Source organism: Propithecus coquereli, unplaced genomic scaffold (genome assembly GCF_000956105.1).
Source record: "Propithecus coquereli isolate 6110/MARCELLA unplaced genomic scaffold, Pcoq_1.0 Scaffold184, whole genome shotgun sequence".
NCBI classification, from domain to species: Eukaryota; Metazoa; Chordata; class Mammalia; order Primates; family Indriidae; genus Propithecus; species Propithecus coquereli.
The window spans coordinates 20,413-44,274 of NW_012143190.1; the positions used below are offsets into that span (position 1 = coordinate 20,413).

General features: G+C 50.2%; 1 protein-coding gene across 1 annotated transcript in view; it reads right to left on the reverse strand.

Moving 5' to 3' along the window:
* LOC105808925 (A disintegrin and metalloproteinase with thrombospondin motifs 17) overlaps positions 1–23,862 on the reverse strand; it is a 223,642-nt gene that overhangs the window by 14,528 nt on the left and 185,252 nt on the right. Inside the window, exons 13-14 of the mRNA XM_012642686.1 lie at positions 15,212–15,378; positions 7,703–7,830 (exon numbers count right to left, since the gene is read on the reverse strand). Coding sequence (XP_012498140.1) covers positions 7,703–7,830; positions 15,212–15,378 — 295 coding nt within the window. The remainder of the gene's footprint in view (positions 1–7,702; positions 7,831–15,211; positions 15,379–23,862) is intronic.

The window sequence follows — 23,862 nt, forward strand, 5'->3', positions numbered from 1 at the left end:
GTCTGGGATGCTCTTGCCTTGGACTGCTCCTCCACCCTCTTCTTGCTTCCCAGACTCCCTGAAAGTGCACAGCCCCCCAGGGGTTCCCTGCTCCTTCTGCTTCTCTTTAATTTTCTTGGCAATTTTACTTTCTCCTTGGATTTAAACCATCACTCTCCTGCAGACAACCCTTAAACCCAATTCTCCCCCCGCCACCCTGGTTGACGCTACCGAGCGTCTGCTGAGCACCCTCCCTGGCCTTTCTCCCTGGCCACTGGGCACAGTGGGCCAACTTCTCTGCAGCGGCTCCCTCCTGACTTCTTAACTCCAGCTGGACACCCCCTGCTACCCTCTTGGAACTGACAGACAGGCACCCAGGCCTGAAACCTTCAAACCACTCTGACTTTTCCTTTTCTTGACAGATCCAGTCAATTGCTGAGTCCAGGCTTTTCCCCCTGAAAACCTCTAGTGTCTGTCTCTTCTCCACGTTCCTGACTACTACCTGGTTTAGACCCTTCTTACTCAGGACATGAACTACTGGACCATTTTTCTCCCTGCCTGTTGCCAGATTAGCTGTCACGTGAGAAGATCTGTGGCCACAGATCCCCACTGCCTACCAGCAATGTCCATATTAGGAGTTCAAGACCCTTCGTAATCTCATCCCAACTGCTCGCCAACTCAGCTTTCCTTCCTTCCCCTCCAAATGTACACAGAATCCAACCATTTCCCAGCCTCATGCCTGCGAGCACAATGTCACTTCTCAGCTAGATGAGTTGCCAGAACAGCCTCCTAACTGATTTCCTGGGATCCCCTGGTGCGTCACCAGAGTCAACTCTGCATCACCAAGATCACTTCACTCCTCCATCACATTCAGAATAAAACCCAGAGTCTGCCTGGGTCCTTACTCTTCTGTGCCAGGCCTGCCCCCTGGACCACCCCAAACCTCCCCCATTCCTGGGATGCACCAGCCTCTCTCTTGCTTCCTTCTGCCTGGAGCTCTCTGTCCCACCTCTCTGCCAGCCTGGCTCTTCCTCAAATGCTCTCTCCTCTGAGAGACCTGCCATGCCACCTGTTCACAGTGCTCAACCACAGTCCCCTACGTGGTCTTGCAAGGACACTATTTTCTTCTTCATACATCCCCATCTCTAGAGTGATCACGTCTGTGGGCTTACATGGTCTGTACATTGCACAGGGACAGGGATCCTCTCTGTCCCGCTTTCCATGGAAGCCCAGCATGTACAGTGTCTGGCACACAGCACACGGAATGTGCCTGACAAATACCTGACACATGCACAAATCAGATTCCACACTATGTGTTTTCTGCCACGTCTGAATCTCTCATTGGCTCTTGGTCATGCCTTCGCTCTGGTTGTTGGGTTTCCACGTGTGTGTCGTCTTCCCGACAGACTGCAAGCACGGGGAGGGCTGTGTCTGATAATTCCCTGTCGTCTCTCCCAACTCCCTGCACACAGTGGTTGGTGTGGTGTTGAGCACACTCTGTGTGTTCAGCAAGTGCATAAACATGACGACCCTTATCAACTTGGGTGGGTGAGTTTCCTCCTATTTGAATTAGGATTTTCTCGTACAGGTTTTGATGGTCCTTGTTTGGTTGGCTATTTTCTGGCTGGAATAAGTAGTACTTGCTTTCTTCAACTTAGTAGCTATCTTCCAACTGCTGCCTCATTCTATCTCTTCTGCTGGAGGGAGGTCATTGACCTATTTGGCTTTTAAGTGCATGTAGATTTCAGGCCAGCTGTGGAGCTGTCATGCCGGGATTTACTGGGCTCCTGCGTGAGTTCCACCAGGGCCTGCAGGGCTTATACTCCTCTTGCTTGACTTCATCCTTGTTTTGTGAGACGACATGTAATTTCTTCAGAATGGATGCATGGAAAGTAAAATTTCTGAATTCCGGGTCTCAACATCACACTAGTTTGCCTGCATGCTTGGTTGATAGTTTCGCTAAACACAGAATTCTATCATTATCTCAATTTTCTGCTAGGGTTAGCTTTTCTGTTTTTCTTGGTCTTTCTCACTCATATTACTGGTTTTCTTCAAAGAGCTGATGATCTCTGGTTGCCACTCACATCTGAGGATGAGAAACAGAAGGGCTGAATGAGGGAGAGCTATATTTAAAGGTAGGCGGTGTTGTGTGGTAGGTTTCCTTTCAGCACCAGTGAGAAGGAAGCCAGAATCTACCCCTGAACTCAGACGACTGAGTGCTGTACTCAGCACAGAGCCACCCCTCTCCTCCGGCTGTCCTTGAACAGTTCATCCCATGACTTTGGAAAGGAGCCCCTAACAGCCCGGCAAGCTCCGAGAGCAGGGCCAGCCGTTGTCAGCCATGTGGGGTGCAGCCCCAGACTCATCTCTTTGTTTTTAGCCCACTCTTCACTTCCATTCCCAGGTCCAAGACTCTTGAGTTGCGCTTTTTTTGGTTGCAACTTTCCATTTGTTCCGGTTCTGGCCTCTGCTGCTTTGTTCGTTCAACAACACTTCCATCCACCTTTATCCTCCAGAAAGATGTGGAATCTTCCTTTTGTGTAGAGGCCTCTGCTTCTCTTCACTGTTATGGTTTGTGGAGTCCCGGATAGCAGAGGCAAGAACACATGGCTCAGTCTGCTGGCTTCATCCAGAAGCTGCTAGGGGAGGTTCATCAGAAAAACAGGGTTGCAGGGAATGACTTTAGAGTTGTAGGCATGCTATCCATAAAGGTCTGAGGCGCCCACAGTCACACACCTCAGAGACATCAGCTACAGAGTCATGACGAGGGGAAAGACAGGAAGTAGGAGGGCATCGAAGAAATGCAGACCCAAGCACAAATGCTAGGCCCACTGCCCTGCATATTCATTACCTCTTCTTTACATGGGCGTATTCTGAGGCCAGAGTCTCTTACAATTCTCCTAAATCCCACCAGTAATTCCACATGCCTAATACACCTTGGACGCAAAATGGGAAGCCAATAAATTCTTGATAATGAAAGTGGTCCCTTGAAATGGGCTCCAGATTCCACAACAACTGAAATTCTAAGAACAGGTAATCCATCCACCCATCCATCTACTTTTTTTTTTTTCTTTTCCTTTTTCCACATGCAATCAAAGGCTTTGCTCTGAGCCAGCCAAGGGCACATAGATGAACCAGACACAATTCCTCCACTGAGGAAGCCTACAGGCCCTGAAGGTGTTTTGGTTTGGTATTCATTAAGCCCAGGATATGAACACAAATTACGGTCCCAAGGAAGTATGACCCGAATTGGAATATGTTGGCTACAAGTGTACATAAAGCAGGAAAGTGCTAAAGGACAGCCAAGCGTGTCTGGATCTCAGGTATACTTGGCCCTGTCCGCCGTCCAAAGGGTAGAGCTATACGTCTGTTGGACTCGCTTATCGTATGTCAGTTGCTCCAGAGGCAAGTTGTGGGTGACAGACTTACTATCTTGCTTTCTTTGCCACTGGAGGCCAATAATAGGAATTACTAATGATGGGACTCCTGATTTATAGGGACTTGCTGAAAAATATACAATGTTTGCGTTTCTTTCCCCCAATTCCCTCCCACTTTTATGAGTGCTGTTAAGTTTAATTTCAGCATGTTAAGTAATTTGTGACTCACTGAAATGAAACTTAATTCAGTCCTCATAAAAACAGAATAAAATGGTATTTCCATGTTTCATGTTATGGTTTGAATCAGCCTGCTATTTGGAGCGTGGTGGAATCTACTCAAAATGCCATTTTGGAGCCTCTCATCCCCTACCAACGAGTTACTATGTTCCTCAAAATTTCCCAGAATTCCTTCAGCTACCCAAAAATAGCAAAAATTTATAGCTGAAGGGAACAGAGGGAAAAGCTAGTAAGCAAGTCGTGGCACTGTTTCTGCAAGTACTGTCTTATAGAAAATGTGAGTGTTTTCTACCATTTATCCGTTGCATTAGATGATTATATCTAGGAATAGATACAGATCATCTACTCAATAGACCCCTGAGATTTTTAAAATGACCATTACTATTATTGTCTTCAACCAATTTTCCTTGCCTTACTCACAAATACCACAGGAATCCAGAACATCCCATTTTGGCAAATACCGCAACAAGGCATAAATACTGTATTTGTATTTATGATCTTATTTAAGTATGCTCAATTTTTATGGTACAACTTCATTAACTGTGATTAATAATTTGGAGTTGTATGAGAACTGATTTAGGGTTGGGTTAAGATTCATCTTTACAGCATGTCTCTGAAGAAAGGGTACTGTTAAAAAATTACAGATGGTTTTTAACTTCGTTCAGAAAGCAAGTTGTTTCTTAGGGTTTAACCTTGAGAGGTGCTTGCAGCCAGGTGCTGCTGTCACCTACCAGGATGGTGGCCCTTGTGCGAGGACTGGCGGACTGCCTGGAGCAGCAGGTCACCAGGGCGCATGCATCCAGGAGATGGGGCTTCTGAGAACTGGCCAGCAGGGCCTCCCCATCAGCAGGGCGAGGTTCCCGAGGAGTGAGACAACCATGGGGCATGGTGACAGGCGCCTTCACCTGCACCTCAGGGCCTTAATGGCTGTGCTGGTCAGTGCCAGGCTCAGTGCAGGTACCAACACACACAACGATGATGACAGGAGGTGCTGAGACAGCCTGGGGGAGGGAGGTCTGGGAACAGGACAGCATGTGCTCCAGTGTCATTCCCATCACACCTGCAGAGGGCTGAATGTTTGTGTCCCCCCAAAATTCATATGGCAAACCTCGAATCCCAATGTGCTGGTCTTGGGAAGTGGGGCCTTTGTGGGGTGATTAGGTCAGGAGGGTGGAGCCCTCACGAGTGGGATCAGTGCCTTTGTAAGAAGAGGCTAGAGAACGAGCCAGCTCTCTTCGTGCCACACGAGGACGCGAGAAGTCAGCAGCCTGCAACACGGGAGCGGGCCCTCACCAGCACCCAGCCACACCCGGACTTCCAGCCTCTAGAATGCTGAGAAATAAACGTCTGTGGTTTATAAGCCACCCAGCCTACGGTATTCAGTTACAGCAGCCTGAACTGACTGAGACAACACCCAAGTGCGGGACAGGCTCAATGGTGCCCCGAAGACCACAGACTTAAGGCTATTCAAATGCCTCGAGTGGCATCTTGCCCTTGTTCCACTGACTGCAGGACTGAAGATTTCATTGTTGGTACCATGCTGACAGTGTGGGGAAGATTCCCTAGTCGGAAAGGCTGTGATTAAAACCAAGGTCATGGAAGGGGCCCATTGGCACAAACCACTTAAAGCTGAAATTATGTCCAGCCAGTAAGACAGACCTCACTGGCTAGAGAGTTGCAGGATTCTTAGAAATGCCTCTCTGTGGGCACGAACTCTGCAGAAGACGCAGGCAAGAGGCTGGGGGTGGCTCAGCCGGTGTTGCTGTAAAGGGCACGAGAGCTCTGACTTGGGCAGCTGTTACCCCAGGAATGTAAGGCATTGGGCAGGATAGCCCACGCAGTGTGTAATTTAGGAAGGAAATAAACTGCGCCTGGCACGCTAGCAGGCTTACCAAGAACTGTCAGCAATGCCTTGATTCGGTAACAACGATAAGGGAGGGCTTTGTTAACGCTGCCCAAGGGGCTGGGCCTTGAACATTCTTTGCTACAAGGAAGCATCCCTGAGGGCTAGGCTCAGCCACTCATCGTGGCCTCCTCCCCACGGAGGCAGCCTTGCCGACACAGTCGGGCACTGAGCGTTTATCACCCGCACCTACCCGATTCGATAACACAGCCAGGCAGCGACAAAGGAGTCTGGATTTTGTCAAACTTTTCCCCGAAAAATCCAAGTTTGGAACTGGCTTGGACTTTGCAGGGAAAAAAAAAAAATCCACTTGGGCTGAAATGGTTTGCTGCAAGAATCACCCCAGAAATTGTCTTTATGTCTGTCTGCCTTCCTTTTATTCTGTTTTTCATTCATGCACCAAAACACTGATGTTACGTTCTCTGCTAGGCACCCTGGAAGCCAAGGGAATGAGGCAGGTCTGCTGCCCACGTGGGCAAGCGGACATGAGGTTTGCAGGCCAGTATCTGGCATGACAGTCCTCTTCCCCATGACCCTGGGGACTTCCATTTTTCCCAATGTTTTTAAGATTTCCCTGAAACTGAGCAGTAACTTTGGAGGGTGTGGGGACTGCAGCACCAAGAGCCACACGGCTCCTGGGAAGCAGTTTCCTTCTTCCAAATACACTCAGAAGGCCCCTCCATGGCCCTTGACAAGCAGACTCCTTGGTTAGTCTCACAGAGGGGCTGGTCAACCGAGGCCAGGGAAGCGTGAACATTGGAGGAAAGACCTGGTTTTCCCTTCTACGCCGAATGCACGGCCATCCTGACACCGACCCGCCTGATCCAAACTCTGACAGCTGCCATCTCTGATGGGTTTCAGTGGGCTCACCTGCTGGGGACATGGTTCTGGGAAGGTGACTGCAATGATGACGAGAACAGGCATCCATGACTGAGGAGAGAGGGCTCCCTGGGTGCTGTGGTCCGAATGTTTGTGTCCTCCAAATTCCTATGTTGAAATCCTAACTCCCAGGGTGATGGTGTTAGGAGGTGGGGCCTTTGGGAGGTGATTAGGTCTGGGGGTAGAGCCCTCATGAATGGGATTGGTCCCCCCATAAGAGAGACCCACAGAGAGCTTGGCAGCCCCTTCCACCACACGAGGGCACAGGGAGAAAATGCCATCTATGAGAAACAAGCCCCGACCAGACACTGAGTACACCTGTGCCTTGACCCTGATATTCCAGCTTCCAGAACCGCGAGCAACAAGTTCCTGTTGTTTATACACTGCCCAGCCCGTGGTATTTTGTTACGGTAGCCCGAGTGGACTAAGACGCTGGGGCTCTCTCACAACACGTCCAGATTGATCTGGAAATATATGGTGCCTATGGTATAATCCAGGTGGCATCGCCTGAGCCACGCCCCTCTAGGCACTGAAAATATTCACCTTGGCTGCCCTACCCCCAACACCCCCCACCAATTCCAGCTGCTGCACCACATCAGGAGACGCCCGTTCTCATGGACAAACAGGGAGCACAGGGGCACCTCTGCTACCCCAGGCCAGGAGCACTACCTGGGGAGGGCACGGGCTACAGGTGGGCCTGAGCTCCGGCAGAGTTAATGCAGGTGGAGAGTGAGCTTCCTTTCTTTCTTCTTCCTTCCCTCCTTTCTCTCTCCGTCTGCTTAAATGACTTTATCACTGTTCTAATGCGTTACAGACATCCAACGTGAGGATGGAGTTGGGGACTGTATCCCACTGGGCAGAGTGCTCCCCCAAACCAGGCATATCTACCTGCCCTGGTGCCACCTGCAAAGGAATCTGCTCAGTTCTACTAGAACTTTCGCAAGGACGCAGAGCACAGCCTGCCCATATAACGCCCCCCAACCCCCACCCCCCCGCCTCATCTTAGCACTCTGCCTACCCTTCCGTCGGTCTTGAAGTCTAAAGCAATTTTAAAAGTTTTGAAAAGATCAGATTGCTCCTGTTCTTTCAGCCACCTCAACTCCTTGTTGGCTTGCCGGGGACCTGCCAGACGCCTGTGTTCAGTCACTGCTAAGGGCAGGTGGCACACCGGGTGCCGCTGGCTGCAGGAGGCAGCAGCACTGGGTCCCTTCTCGAGTTAATCCACTCCTCCAGGTCTCCCCAGGCTTCAGCTCCACTGCAAGCCCCCTCTGGGGAGAGGGAGCCTCCCTCCAGAGCCCCACCAAGGACACAGACAAAAGCACATCACCTGGCACCTGCCGTGCACACAGAGGTCAGTCTCGTAGGGCCCACAGGGTGTGCCATCCAGGACCCTGTCGGCCACCAGCAGCGGAGACTCCTTCCCGAGGGGTGAGCAGTAGAGTTCACACGGCTTATCTGAGGAGGGAAAGGTTGGTGGGCATTGACGTGGGAAGGGGCGTGTGGGCCATGCAGGGCGCAGGAACGCGTGGGCAAGGGGAAGCCCCAGGGAAGAGAGGTTGGCACAGGTAAATAAAGGTCATGATATCTTAGTGCATGTCCTCGGGTTCATGCTCCATCTACACACCAGATGCAGCACAGGGAAAAAGGCCCTGGGCCTCAAGAGAATGACAGCACAGGTCAGAGGCTGTGGGGCTTCTTCTCCTGCTCTCTTGAACCTCTGCAAAGATACAGCACTTCCTCTCCCTTAAGGCATAAGCAGCCAGGCTGAACAAAGGCATAGTTGTGTGCTAACGTCTTTGTAAATTGAAGGCGGGTCAAGGGTGAACCTAGGAGCTACTCTTGCAGCTGGAGTGGGGAAGGAAGAGGGGGCTGGAGAAGATGGGGAGGGTGGGAAGGAGAGGATGGTGGGGAAGACGAGGAGTATGGGAAGGAGGGGAGGGTGAACGAGAATGACTTTGAGCGGGGGAGTGGGCCCCATGGGATCTCCACGGCAGAAGTTTTGCTGAGCGTATTAACAGCCCGGAACTGCTGGTAACAGCCGCAGAACTGTGCTGTGGGGCACAGAGGTCCTGGAACAAACTGGGTGGGGCTAAGGCACAGAGAGGGGACATGTGGGCTGCTAAGAAAACTCGTGAGAGTCCTGTGCTGAGACAGGATGGGACCCCGGTTTCTGCTGCTCCTGGAACCACAGAACACACCCAGCTCTCTCATGCCTTTGCCTGGGCCGTTCTCTCTGCCTGGAAATCCCTCCTACCTTGGCCTTCTAGAAGGATCCCACCACACTGGAAGCTTCTGCTCCAGAGCTGCCCCTCTCATGCCATCTCTGACGTGGGCAGGATACGCACCGCCACACGGACTTGCGCGCGCCTCCATTAAAGCCCTGGCTATCAGCCTGCTGTTGTATAACTGTCGGGCGCCTCCTGTATATCAAGCGATTTATCATAAGGCAGGTCCCACTGCAGAGGGAGTGTGACCGGGATGAATTTCTATTACCTTCAGACTGAAGCACTGATGAGCTGGGAGCCCTAGAGGGCAGGGGACCAAGTTTTCATCTTTTGGCCCCAGACTGAGCCCAGGACCACGCTCACATACGGACTCAGTGTGTATTTTTGAACAAATGAGGGGACTTTGCTCTTCTATAAGTAATTGCGCAAGAGGAACACACCTTTCTCTCTTTCTCTCCGTCACCTAGTGCCACTCATGTGACTGCTCTGCACAGGGCTCCCAAGAGTCAAAGACCTCCACGCCGCCTTGCCAGGCCCTTTGTCCCCACCCACACCCTCCCCCAGTGGGTTCTTCCGGTGGCCTGGGGCTAACAAGGGTAGGGGCAGAGAAAGGCTTCTGCAGCTGACCTAGCCCTGGAGGAGCTCAGCGTCCCAGCGGAGTGTTCTCATCAGAGCACATGCACCGTCTCACCCAGCCTCTGGGGCTCTCGTGACTGAGTGACTAAACCACCCCTGTGTCCAGTGGCTTTCCAGAGCCTCCTCCCATGGAGCTCTGCCAGTCAAAATGCTTGGTGGCAAGTCTTGTCTCAGAGCACTAGAAGGAAGCTCCGGGGGTGTGGTGGAAACGCTGGCCTCAGTTCTTCCCATTAGTTGTGGGGGAAGAAAATCTGCTCTGAAGAGTAGACTAGAGACCTCCAGCTTCCTAAGGTTGGCAAAGTAACAACGCACCAACAGTTATTCATTCAACACACACTCTGTGGGCACTGCTGGGGAAAGATGAGTGATGTGTGCTCTTCAAGGCCCTGGGGGGCTCATGGACAAGTGCACAGCAAACCCAGGATGAGGCAGAACATGACACGTCCCCTGAGACAGGGCTGATGTGAGCTGTCGGAAGGCCGGGCGTAACCTGGAAGGAATGACTCATTTCCTGCGCTGGCGGGCCAGGGGCAGTTGTCCTCCCTTCCATGTACAGGGAAAGAGCCAAAAAGGTGGCCGGCGGAAGGAAAGCTATGAAAGATGGAGACGTAAACTGAGATCAGCTCTTGGAGGCTCATTTGACAAGATTGTTGAGGTGCCTTTTGGGGCCCTGAGATTCTCAGAGTATTTGGGGAGCTGCTAGGAGAAATATAGTCCCCCAGCCGAGTGTGGGGTCTACTCCATACACTGGCCTGCCTCTAATATTTAATTGGAAGGAAGGGTGCCTTGGCCTCAGTGGTTTGAAATTGTGGATTTTAATTACCTTTGGACTGAAGTACTGACTCAGTAGTGGGAGGTGATTCATTCAATAGCAGTTGACAGCAATGATGATAAAATCATAAATAATGTTTGTTATGTACCATGTGCTGGGTGGTACAGTTAAGTAGTATCTATGCATTTCAGGTGGGTGCTATAGTCGTTCCATCCTATATACGTGCACGTGGGGCTCACGGGATGTGCCTGGCAGCCGGGGTCCCTTGGCTGGCAAGGCCACACCCTGGCCTCTCGGTCCTGGCCTGGTTCTCTTTCCACTGCCACTGCTTGCTCTCTCAGTGGAGAACTCTCGGGGGGCCTCAATTACCAAAGAGCAAAATGGCATCGCTGACAACAAACCACCATTTTCAGAAATGTTTCTGGCTTTGGAGTACGTACCCTGATTTGAGCAGAGAGGGAAGTGAGGTTTGGGTAGAAAGCAGAGGCTGCGTTGAGGCGAGCTAGAAAGACCAGACTTGGAAGGTACGAAGGTTGTATCTGGGCTCGTGGGTGTGAGTGTCAGAGAAGTGGGGACTCTCCAAGGCCAGCCCTGGAGGGGGGGATACTGGCCATGACCCCAGCAAGAAGCTCCACTCAACTCCACCTGCCCATGACGCCCCCACCTGCAGTCACTGCCCTGCCGGCTTGGCCAGCCTGGGACAGCCAGACTCCAGAACAGCCTCCAGAGCTGGGGCTTCCTTCTGCTCAGCCAGAATTCTCCCCGTCTGTCTGGCTCCTCTTCTGAGGCCTCTGCTCAGAATTCAGGACACCCACACCTCTAGCAAGGTCTGGCACTGTCTCTCAAAGGCACCGAAGATAACCTTTGAATATATGAGAAGGTGGCTCAGAGCCCCTCGAAATCCTCCATTTCCTTCCAGGCTGCCTTGGGTGGGAAATTAATCTCTGGCACGTCACACGAGGTGGTGGGATTCAGCCTTGATCACAGAGTCAACACTCTTACATTCCAAGTAGTATAGAAGGAGATCTCATTTTCTTAAAAGTTATACAAATACACACTTGAAAAGAAGCTTGGAGTAACCCTCCTGCGTGGCTGGTGTGTGCTGAGATGGAATTCTGATTGAGGCTGGAGTCGGTCAGGACTTCTGTTTGGTCAGGGGAAGCCACAGACAGGGCAGAGAGATGGGCTCCACACGATCATATCTGCCTGCCAGGGGCTCAGAGGGGTCCTCCCGGTGCTCCACAGTGGAGGGGACGGTTGTGGCCCTTAGCATTCTCACCGTTCTCTGTCTCTGCCGGTGGTTAGCAGGTCTCAGTACAGTAGAGACCCCATTGAATTGAGGCCATCCCAGTGCTCATCCAGCTCTGCCTGGCCCTCTGTGGGAACATGCACCATGGAGGCTGCTCAGCCCATCCCCAGAGCTGCCCACCATGGCCTCCGAGCCAGGCCTCAGCTGCTTAGACCAGCAGTGAGCACCTGTCTGCAGCCAGACCATTCCTGGTCTCTCTCCTGGGAACTTAGTACTGACAGTCAGATACAGAGAGGTCATGTCTGCTGATGGGTCCAAAAGAAGGCTACACTCCCTTATCTGTAATTCAGAAATCCCAAAACCTCTGAACACAAGCATTCTCCGACATTTGTGGCAAACATATTTGGCAGCAAAGCCAGTCTGGACTGACACGAGGCTCCTGGTAGTGTTAGCATCCCCCTTAATGAGAAGATTCACAGGTTGCCTGGTAGAGATGTCCACGTGTCGACTCTGGGGTGCTTCCCTGGGTCCCAGTAGGGGTATTAATATTCAGTTGATGCACTGTTATTACCTTTCTAACATGCACAATGCTCTGAATTCTGAACCATACCTGGCCCCTAAGGACCTGAATAAGATGTGCGTTTACGCAAGAGGCGCTGTGGGTTGTCCTCTCTGTGCACGTGGACGAGCTGTGAGAAAGCCAATCTGCAGTGGGCGCAGGAGGATGTGACTGCCAAATGCCAGCTGTGGCGGCCATGGAGGGAAGGTCCCCGCATCTTCAGAGGCCTTGGCCCCAGACCAGCCTCCTGGCCCTGTGGTCCTGGGAGATACGCGGCATCTTTGCAACAACTTCGCTCTTTTTCATTAAGCAGCTCTGAGCTGGCGTCAGAGAGCCCTGCCCATCGCACCCTCATCCCCGTGGAGGCTCAGACCCAGGTGGGGGCGGGAGTTCTGCCATGCCAGGGAGAAGGAGCTGGGAACACACAGTCACGTCCAGGCACGGCCTTCGCCAGGCCCTCCGACACTTCAGTGGGCCCACGGCCCGCTGGCCTGGGCAGAGAAGACTGAACTCTTGAAGGTTTCCACTTCAATGAAATTCCGCGGGGAAAGCAGAATCGGGGTGGGTTTGGCGACCGGCCATCTCTATGGGCTTCTGTCTGAAGGCTTTTCCACTTAGAAATATTTTCTAAGGAGAGTCTTTGTCTTCTGTTGGAGGTGGTATGGATTTGTGGTCCTGAATCCTCCCTTGGAAAATCTACCTCTGCAAGAATTCTTTAAAAATAAAAGAGAGAGAGAGAGAGAGAGAGAAAGAAAACAAAAAGTATAGCTTCCCCTTTCTTGAACCGTGCGTCACTGGCCAAAGAATTCCGCAGCGATAGCAATGCTATGAATAGGGCAGTCATCGCGGCTTCAGAGGAGCCCGGAGCCCAACCACAGGAATCGCTCCTATCGCGGCCGAGCTAGAATTGTGCCTTTTATAAAACAAGTTTTGAGAGGAACACTTATAATCTGTATTCTCCCCCTGCCTTCTGAATTGGCCATTTATTATTTTGTTTGTACCCTTGTGAAATGCTCCTTCTGAAAATGCTGGCTTCTGTTTACACTTGAGAGAGAAGTGAAACCACATAGGCAAGAAGTCATGACAATTCCACCCCCGAGGAGGACGTCTGGAGCTACCCTTGCAAAGGCCTGAACTCAGGGGTCTCGTCTTCAAAGGCAAAATACTCACTGCCTGTTAGCTGTCCTGATCAAATAGGGTTGTGCTTTTTGGATCAAAGGCGGTGGTGCTCTACTGATGATTATTTATTACTTGGGCAGAAAGAACCAAATAGCGAGTGGGTGAAAAGTCACATTCTGAACCCAACGAGCTCCCCCAACAGCCTCCCTGCGAGGCTTCCTAGACAGAGGGTCCCAGCAGACACGAGGCTCAGCCACGGTGACGATAGGGCCACCGAGGAGCTCAGCCATCCCAAAGTGGTTAGCAGGAAAATAGACGTTTAACCTGGACTTGGAGAAATCTGTGGAAAAACAGACATTTAAGTGGGATTTCTGCATTGAATAAATGATGTCGGAGCATTGAAAACTGAAGCAAGCTACCGAGGAAAGAATAACAACTTCGTGCGCATAGTTGGGTGGAAAGGAAAGAGCGGTGAGTCTCTCTTCAACCTGATCTCTTCTTGCTCCTGCCAAGTGGGAGAGGACAGAAATGAGGTCTGAAATTGTCTTTATCTGACATTTTGGGGATGGCTGAAGGTTTGGAAAACAAGGCTGCTTCTCATCGGAACGGGCCACCGTGCTGGAGAGAGGCGGCTCTCTCTGGTGCTATCTTGCTCCTGGTTAGGGGTCTGGATGTGCCAGACACAGCAGGAAGCCTCCTCCCTCCTCCTGCGTCAGGTTCAGGGCCAGGCAGAGAGAGGCGAGGGCCTGCTCCATGCAGGTAAGTGCCTCCAGGTGCACGCATTCTTTCGGGGAGAAGGCAGGTCTCCTCTCTCCTCTCTCCCTCACCTGCGGGGAAAGTCGAGGATGTGAAGGCCGTGTTTCTCCTGAATTCTGCTGCTAAGTGACAGTGCAGCTACAGTACACAGCCTCTGAAGGTCGTATTCTTTTTTATAAAAAGGAGAATGTCTGGGGAGCTCCCCAATACTTTAAAATGAGTCTGTAGCCGAGTGGGTTGGCATTACCTTGTATGATTTAGAACGTCACACGTCACTGTGCAAGTCAGCTCAAAGAGGATGGGCCAGGTTGTTGGGCTAAAAGCTGCAGATCTGAGGCCGCTGTTCCAGCGATGCCTGGGCCTACTCTCGCACAGCTATGCACACTTGAACTTGGAACGGCAGACCGCAGAATGTGGATTTCAAAGGTTCTTCCTGTTACATGGAGGAAACCTAAGACCTGGCACCGGAATGTCATTCTTTGCAAAACACTTCTGAGGCTGTCTAAAAGTCAGGCCCGGTTGCTTTTGTTCTTCTTAAAACTCCCTCACTCGGCACCCACAAAGTCACTCTTTCTGTCTTGCTCGAATACTGGGAGCTGGATGATAGCTGGCTACTTTCTGTGAGTCCCTTTAACTCCTCTGGAACTGGGGTCAGCTCCCACCCTGGCTTCTTGTCAGCTGCAGGAGCTCAGACGTGTCCTGTAACCTCAGCACTCTCATCCTCAGCACAGCTTATTTTGCATATTAAATGTGATGGTGTGTGCCTGGCATGTAGTATGCTGGTGAGTGGGACCATGCTGTTGTCATTATAACACAAAGTCTCATTTCCTGAAGAAGAACAGTTTTAGGTGGAAAATAGCCCTGAACCAGGTCCTGGGGTGTCCTTGTCTATAACAGACAGACATCACAAATCCTACACTGACATGATGCATCACCTAGAATTTTATCAGCCACTGGAAATGCTTGCAGTATCCTAGGGGGGCAGGGCCTACTGATTTGGGAGAAAGTTCTTAGAAAGAAAATGTGATCTGTGCTTATCAACATCTTTCCCAAATTGTAAACTGTTCTCAAAATTTTCCCCAACACTCAGGCAAGGAGTAACAATCAATCCGAAATGAACTAGGAAAAGGCAGGAAAGTATCCACATTGGAAAGCAGAACAGCAGACATACTGCTGTGCTCCTGTAGGGCCTCACTGTCCTCAAAGTTTGTCCCAGGTCCCTCAGCTCACAGTGCCGGGGGCAGGCTGCCAGCACACCGCCTTGCTGCAAGTGGGGGCCCAGGATGCATCTGGCCTGTGCCTGCCTCGACAGCTGCCGCTGGGAGATCTCGGAGAGGTGGGTCATTCAAGTTCAACCCCATTGCTCAAGAAGTGGGGCCGTGGCTGACTTGTGCAAGGACAGGAGTGTCCTGTTGGGTGGATTTGGGAGAGGGTGTTTTGTGGGTTTCCCTAGGTGGTTTTTTTGGTCTTGGGGAGGAGAGAGGGAGGTCACCACGCAAGGACACATCATATGCCTTTACCTTCCACCACCACCGCTGTCAGCAGGCCCTTCTTCTTGCTGCTCAGTCGGTCATGCGCCTGGCACTGCTGGTCCCGGAAGCTGGGCAGACCCTTGGGGCAGGGCGGGTTCTCGCAGACTGCATGCTCCACACTGGCCCCCAAGCAGTGTGTGCCTCCAGGCCCAGGGCTAGAAAGAAGAAGAAGGTCTGCATTAACCAGACTGGGCCGTGGAACAGCAGCGGCACTCCGCTTTTGTCTCTCTTACAAGGAGGGGGACATGCGGGGCAAGGTTTCCAAAGCAACCCCCTCCACAGACCACATCTCAGCAATCTCAGACCCATGCTGACGACACATCAGAAAGATGCACTCAAGAACTGTAAACTAAGGTCATCTGGAAACAGAATGCGGAGGGTACCAGTTCAGCAAGATCCACAAATTGTCTTTCATCTGAACTTAAAATGTGGCCATGGGTAACACTGAAAACCCCAAAGAACATTTTTTTTTGGCAAGGGGGTGTGTTTAGGGGGCTGTTCTCTGAAATGAAGACCTTTAAATGGCTCCTGGCTATGCTCTGGGGGTCACTAAGTTTCAGGGCGAGTAAATAAGCAGCTCGTGTTCATAGTGAAAAGAACAAGAAGGATGAGTTCACTTGCTCATGGGCTTTGGGTAGAGACAAGTTAGGCCCTGGCTGTGCCACCTTCAGCTGGGCACGTGTGAGACCACAGGTGGTCAGTGCTGCAGTCTTGTGTCCTGGACGCTCTGTGCTTAGACTGGGGTTTTAATCTGTTCCGGATACCCGGGCTGTGGTCACCAGCCAAGTCCAGGAGTGTGAGCTCTGCCCACTCTTCCACCAGGCCCCAGGGCGACCTGGGCAACCTCCATGGTTCAGTTCATCTCCATGATGCCAAGATCATCATGATGGAGTGAGATTTCTCATTTTCCCTCCTATACTTTTTACTGAAATTCACCATATGAGAGAAAAGAGCACAAATCACAACTGTTCTGCTCAATGAATGTGCGCAAATTTCACACATCTGTTGGCAGGATGACATTTCTGACACATTAACCATGTCATTTTGGGTATTTCTTTTTCTCGCCTTGCCATTTCTCACATCCAGATGGCAAGGCCACCCTGTGAACACGCTTTAGGGGACAGATATATGGTAGAAGTCTTCAGGCTTTTGTCACATGTAAGTCTACACCAAGGGTTGACAAACTTTTTCTATAAAGGGCCAGATAATGAGTATTTTTGGTTTTGTGAGCCACACAGTTTCTGTTGTAATTATTTAATTCTTCCACTGTAGCACAAAAGCAGCCAGAGACAGTATGTAAGAGAATGGGTATGGCTGTGTTTCAATAAAGCTATATTTAAACAAGCAGGTGGTGAGCCAGATTTGGTCCACGGGCCACAGTCTGCCAGCTCCAGAAGGAGGCCTGGAAGAAAACATCCTGAGAAGAAGGAAAGGCTCCCTTCATACCTCTCTGTCTACTTCATATATTCCAGGAAACAATTCCCTCCCCTGGGAGTAGAGGCAGCCTGGGGAGAATATATACACTGGTGACCCCCTAGTGGGGACCTGTGCTCTGGTCTCCAACACAGGCCCAAGTTAGAAAATGGCTAAACCTCTACAAGGCTTATGGGATCTGAGAGCAGAGGGGCCATGTGTTCCGCTTCCTCTCTAGAAGACCGGGAGAGGGTGGGTCAGCTGACCTCAGAAATGATTGCACGGCATATTTAGGTAGATGGAGCCTGAGACAGCCTCCCCAAGAACCCTGGGCCAGGCACCAGGGGCCACAGAGCACAGTGTGGAAGGAGCAGAGAGGGCCTGGCCCTGGAGAGCCATGTGCGCCAGCAGGAGAAATATTATCATGGCAACAGGTGAGTCCCCATGACTGGGGACCAGAGAGGGAATGAGTGATGCATCAGATGCTGTACGGCAAGGTGTTACAAGCTGAACTGTGTCCTCCTCAAAATTCATATGCTGCAGTCCTAACATCCAGTATCTCAGAATGTGGCCTTATTTGGAAATAGGGCCACTGCGGTTATAATTAGTTAAAATGAATCATACTAGAGGAGGCTGAGCCCCTAATCCAATATGAATTATCCTTATAAAAAGTCGAAATCTGGAGACACACACAGGGAGAACATCCTGAGAAGATGAAAACAGAGACTGGGATGAAGCGTCTGTACTCCAAGGAATGCCAAAAATGGTCAGCAAACCATCAGAAGCTAGTAGAGAGTCCAGAGATAGATTCTCCACATAGCCCGCCGGAAGAATCAGCTTTGCTGACACTTTGATCTTGGACTTCCAGCCTCTGGAACTGTGAGACCATAAGCTTCTGCTGTTTAAGCCACTTAGCTTGTGGGACTTTGTTACGGCAGCATCAGCAAACTAACATACCATATGGATGCCGCAGGACCAGATGCGTCTTCGCAGAACTGAGATGCAGGCTCAGGGAAAGTGGGGCAAAATCTGAAGTGACAGGAATCCCACATAAACTGGGAGTTTAAAAACACAAATTAGGTTGGTTTCTAGAAAAATAAAGGAAGCTACATTTCCTACATACCTTAGGGTGTGGACTGCCATCTGTGCACATTATGTAATTAACTTCCTGTGTTGTCATCAAACTTCATTTTACCTTCAGTTTCATCCCTTCCCACCAACTGATTTCTCCACTTTTACATCCAGCTGACCCACATACGCCAGTTACCTGCACACCTGACAGTGGGTACGTGGACAGGAGACTGGTTGTGACATAAAAGAACTGGATCCAGGAGAAAGAGGGCCCGGAGGCAGCAGCCCATGGGATGCCACATGTGCTTTGGCGTGTCTCCCTCCAGACCTGCTTATGCTGCTGCTTCTCCCTGTCCAACTTCTCCCATGGCCAAGTCTCCTTTGGGCCCTTATCTAGCCTACGGCCCCCTCATCCCCACCTCCCACCTCTACCAATCCAATCGTAAAACAAAACAAAACAAAAAAAATAAAAACAAATGAAAGCAAACCCTGGGGAAGGGGGAGAATTTGTTTCTCTGTTTCCAGAATTACCACATTATCAGATTCAAGTGTCTAGTTTTCACCAAAAATTCACAAGACACACAAAGGAATGGGAAGGTACGGCTCATTCAAAGGAAAAAAATAGGCTGGGCATGGTGGCTCACACTTGTAATCCTAGCACTCTGGGAGGCCAAGGCGGGAGGATCACTTGAGGTCAGGAGTTCAAGACCAACCTGAGCAAGAGTGAGACCCTGTCGCTACTAAAAACAGAAAAAATTAGCCAGGCATCATGGCACATGCCTGCAGTCCCAGCAACTTGAGAGGCTGAGGCAGGAGGATCACTTGAGCCCAGGAGTTTAAGATTGCTGTGAGCTAGGCTGACACTACGGCACTCTAATCCAGGCAACAGAGTGAGACTCTGTCTCAAAAAAAAAAAAAAAATTAAAAACGAACAAAGTATATTGACAGAACCTGTCTCTGAAGAACCTCAGATGTTGGACTTACTAGACAAAGACTTTAAAACAACTGTCTTAAAGATGCTTAAGAGGCAAAAGAAGACATAGACAAAGACAGGAAGATCATGTATAAACAAAATGAGAATATCAATAAAGAGATGGAAATTATAAAAAGGAAACAAATACATTTTGGAGTTGAAAAGTACAACAACCGAAACAAAAAATCCACCAGATGAGTTCAAAGCAGATTTTAGTAGGCAGAAGAAAGAATAAGCAAACTTGAATACAGACAAACTATTGAGTCTGAGAAGTAAAAGGAAAAAAGAATGAAGATAAGGGAACGTAGGGGGTCTATGGGACACCATCAAGTGGACTGATGAACACATTATGGAAGTCTTAGAAGGAAAAGAGAGAGAAAAGGGAGTAGGAAATTACTTAAATAATGGCTGAAAATCTCCCAAATCTGAAGAAAGGCATGGATCTACAAATCTACGAAGCACAACAAACTCCAAGGAGGATAAACATACAGGAACTCACATTGGGACACACTATAATTAAACTGGCAAAAGACAAAGAAAGAATCTTAGAGCACCAAGAGAGAAGTGACACGTCACATACAAGAGCTCTTCAATGAGATTTTTCAGTCAATTTCTCATCAGAAACATTGGAGGCCAAAAGGTAGTGGGCTGATATAGTCAAAGTGCTCAAAGAAATAAAAAAAAAGAAAAAAACACCTGTCAACCAAGAATTCTATGTCCACATAACTGTCCTTCAAAAATGATAGGAAAATTAAGACATTCCCACATAAAAGTTGAGAAAGTTTGTTACTTCCAGACCTGAATTACAAGAAATGCTAAAGGGAGTCCTTCAAGTTCAAATGAAAGGATACTAAGATAGTAACATGAAGCCATATGAAGGATTAAAGATCTCCAATCAAGACACAATGCTAAGCTTAGTTAGTACAAGGTACTAGAGAAAACTGGAGGAGTAAGAGGTATTTCTCCCTGGTTTTGGTATGTGATTTCTCTCAGTATCCTCCCCTAGTGCCCTGTGATGCATGTCATCTCCTTGTGGCAGCATCCTCCTGTACCCCAGAAGGTAGCTCCCAAGCACATCAACCTTTTAGGCAGATTCCCATCCTGGTCTGAGTTGCAGTTTCTCTCCTTGGATACCTTTCCCTGGCACCCTAAGTGTGGCTTTCCAGAGAGTCCCACCAGCACAGACCCTCCACAAACCCCTCCCTAATCCAGTGAGCTCCAGCCTCTCCAACAGGGCCCAAGGAATTTCAGCTATGGATGTGTGTGCGTGGGTGGGTGGGGTGTCATCCCCATCCAGATTTGCTCCTTCTTTGGGTGCTCTGTCTCACACCTGAAGATGCTGGCTACTACCTATATCTGCTCTTGCTGTATTCTTCAGAGTTCTCTTTGTGTCTTATTAGCTAATTTCCCATCACTCCAATCACCTGTCATAGCATTTAATGCTTTCTTATGTGAAGCTTCCCTGAGCAGAAAAAAAAAAAAAAGACTGAAAGAATGAGTTTTTTTCAGTTTTTCCTTGAGTCACTACTTTGAACAGCACAGAAAACGAAAGAAACAATAGCCATTTGATTCACTACCTAAGTAATCCTAGTATTGACATGTGGCAGGACCCTACACATGGTGCCTTACTCTTCATGACGGTTTCTATGACACAGGTCGTCTATAGTAACCATGACATCAGTGAGGTCCTCCTGCATGTATAATTGAACTTTGAACAATGTGAGGGGTTAGGGGCATTGCGCCCGGGTGCAGTCAAAAATCCATGGATAACTTTGACTCTCCAAAAACTTGACTATTAATAGCCCGCTATTGACCGGAAGCCTTATTATTAATAACATAATAGTTGATTAACATATATATTTTGTATGTTATTTGTATTACATAGCATATTCTTACTATAAAGTCATGTAGAGAAAAGAAAATGTTATTAAGAAGATCATAAGGAAGAGAGAAAATACATGTACTATTCATTAAGTCGAAGTGGGTCATCACTAAGGTCTTCGTCCTAGTCATCTTCACGTTGAGTAGGCTGGGGAGGAGGAGGGAGAGGAGGGGTTGGTCTTGCAGTCTCAAGGGTGGCAGAGGTAGAAGAAAATCCACATATAAGTGGAACCACACAGTTCAAAGCCATGTGTTTAAGAGTCAACTGTACATTGGTCCTAAGACAACAGAAACAGGCACCCTCCATCCATGGCACAGAGAAGACAGAAAGAGAATCTCTGTAGGGGAGAGTGTGGCTGGCAGGGAGGTCCCCAGATGGCTTCCTGACACAAGTTCTGTGGGAGACTCGAAGGAGGGGACCAGCTTTACCAAGGATCCCGTGCTGGGCTGAGTGGGCAAAGGTTGAGCTATATGGACACAAGGGGCTTCACGAGACATTGTGCTGGGGCCAGTGAGCGCAGGCAGGAGACACCAAACCCTCACAGAGCAGGTGGAGAGACCACTGTCACAAAGTCTGAGGAGCAGGTGGCCAGGGCTCTTGTTTACCCTGAGAGTCCCTCTGAGCTATGCAATGAGGAAAAAACAAAATACATCCAGGAAGATTAAAATGACAGAACCCAAGCTTGACATGGCTAAAGTAATGGAATTCACAATAGCATAGACGCGTGCCTTTCTGACAGCTAAAGGTGGGCCTCTGTCCTTCACTCAGCCTGTCCTCGGAGGGCTGAAGGCACAGCCCCATCACACAGGCTCCAGGGCCCTGCAGGGCCTCCAGGGAGGAGGCAGCATGTTGAAATCTCATCCTGAAATGAGGACTGGTCACCTCGGGACATGGGACAGAAGAGGGCTTATGCCTTGCTGGTCCTGTGTAACCGTTCCCTCATTACGTCCACACCAACAATCAGAAGGGAGTCCCGATGGTATCCTTTGGATGAGGAAACCAAAGCGCCAGTCGGTTGAGTAAGTAACTGCTCCGCTGGTGAGTGAGAGGTGGAGATGGGAGATGCAGTGCGCACGAGCTCCGGGACCCAGCAGGTGCCGGCTGCCCATCAGCTGCCATGAGCCTGACACTGACGCAGTCACTGGGGGTGCGATGAGTTTTTAAGATAATCTTCACTATCAATCCACAGCTTCTAGTTTTAGGAAGGTCAGATATAAAACCAAATGACCTGAACAGGCGCTTCACAAAAAAGGATATCCAAATGACACGTACAGACATACGCAGATGCTCAGCCTCGTTACCGATGAAGGGAATGCAAACTAAACCTCAGTGAGATACTGCCACATACCCACCGGAATGGTCGAAAGGGGAAGGACTGACTGACAACCCTGGGTGTCAGTGAGGATGCAGAGGATGCAGACACCATACCATGGCTCACGGCAGTGGAGGTGGCATGGCCAGTCTGCAAAGCTGGTGGCTGTCATGTGGTCACACACACACACATGCACTAGCAGCCGGACACTCCCATCCCACTGCACTGACACGCACCTGCACGTGTGCCCAGACACACATTTGATCGTGACGAGCAAGGCTGTGCAGGAAGCTTCACTTTTCTGTATGTTACACCTTCATAAATACGTTCAAAAACAAGGAAAAGAATAAGGTAGAGAGGCTTTGGTGAGAAACTGGAAGTGCAGAGAGAAAGGTAAGTTCCACCCCAAAGCTTGCCCAACCTCCTGCAGACAAGGAGGGTCTCCTGCTGGGGTGGGGTCCGTGGTGCCTTGGGCAGACCCAAACACAGCAGAGAGGCAGCAAAGATTTGCTGAGAGGATCCGGCTCACGCAGCAGATCTGCCCCTTTCCTTGCGAGCGGATGGACAGGTAGAATCGAGGTAGACTAGAAGAGAAAGATGCCACTTCTCTATTAAATGAAGACAGATCAGAAGGCACAGAGACAGCAGCAGTTCAGACTAGTTTACCAAGCAGACCCAGAGCTCTCAGCAGAGAGCCGGCAGTTCCGGCCCCTGCGCTGGCTGCCCCAGGCTCCGCAACCTCCAAGGAGCGGGCGAGGCAAGGCCATAGGGTTTCAGGAGTAGTGCCGGGCTGCTAACGCACCCTCAGGGCAGCAGATGTCCCAGTTTTAAGGCCTCCTCTGAAAGGTATCCAAGTAACACATGTAACTTATGCTTCAGTATAGAAGACTTGGGATTTTTAAAAACTATCCATATGAACGCCAGGTCGCTGGCACAGCGAAAGCACACAGATGGGGTTTCACTGTGGAAGCAAAAACCAATTACAGGCACATAACCTCACTCCACCCGTCCTCCCACTGAGTCTCAGCGGGCTAGCTGCTTTCCTCTCCCTCCCGGTGCTCGGGGGGCCGTGCCACGGGGTGACCCTGCCACATCCCGGCTCTGCACCTCCCTTGCCTGCATGGCCTCCACGTGCTGGGGCGGAGCTGGCTTTTCACACGCCTGCCCCTGAGCTTTTCTCCCAGGCCTCCTCCCCAGCCCTCCCCACACACAAGCCCGCGATGAGGTACCGGAATGCGAATTAGAGATGCATTTTCTACCTTGCAGTTGTTTGGTGTAACTCCCACCCACGGCGACACAAACTATGGCAGGAAAAGATGAGCCTAGGAAGCTGGTTTGAAAACACAGAAGGTCCCCAAGGCCTCAAGGTCAGCGACAAAAAATAAAAATTCTAATAGCTGTCATGACCAAGACTAGAAAAAAAGTGTGGGGAGGGGGACTCTCTTGCCAGTATTTTTGGACAGTGAATAAGCCAGCTGCAGAAGACGGGAACGGAGCCAGGAATATAAAGTGAAGGGGTGGGGGCGGGGTGGGAGCGTTCCAAGCCTGAGACGCAGACAGCAATGAGGTCTGGACATCCTATAAAATCTCAAGGCAGCAGGCCGGTGATTTAAGGAGTGAGACGGGGAGAGGACGTTGTTTTGGTCAGAGATTGGCCCCCAGGCCTCGGTCAGCTGTGCTTTGTAACAATCACCACATCAGGCCGTGGTGCAGAAGCAGGCGGGAGACTGCAGCCGGGACCTCATAAAACACTGTCCACGTCCTGCGTCTCTCCAGGAAGCACCCAAGGTGGCTGCTCATCCAACCCCCAAAGCCTGCCCCGTGCCTTCCCGTTCACCTGGCTGGATCCATGAAGGTGAGACGCTTTATAGAAAACTACAAGGGGAAAAAGAGCATGCTGTTTTTGTTTAGAATGGGAAACAGCCACACTGTCACTGCGAAAGATCAGACAGACTACCAAAGGGTGCGGATCGTAGAAGCAAAAACAT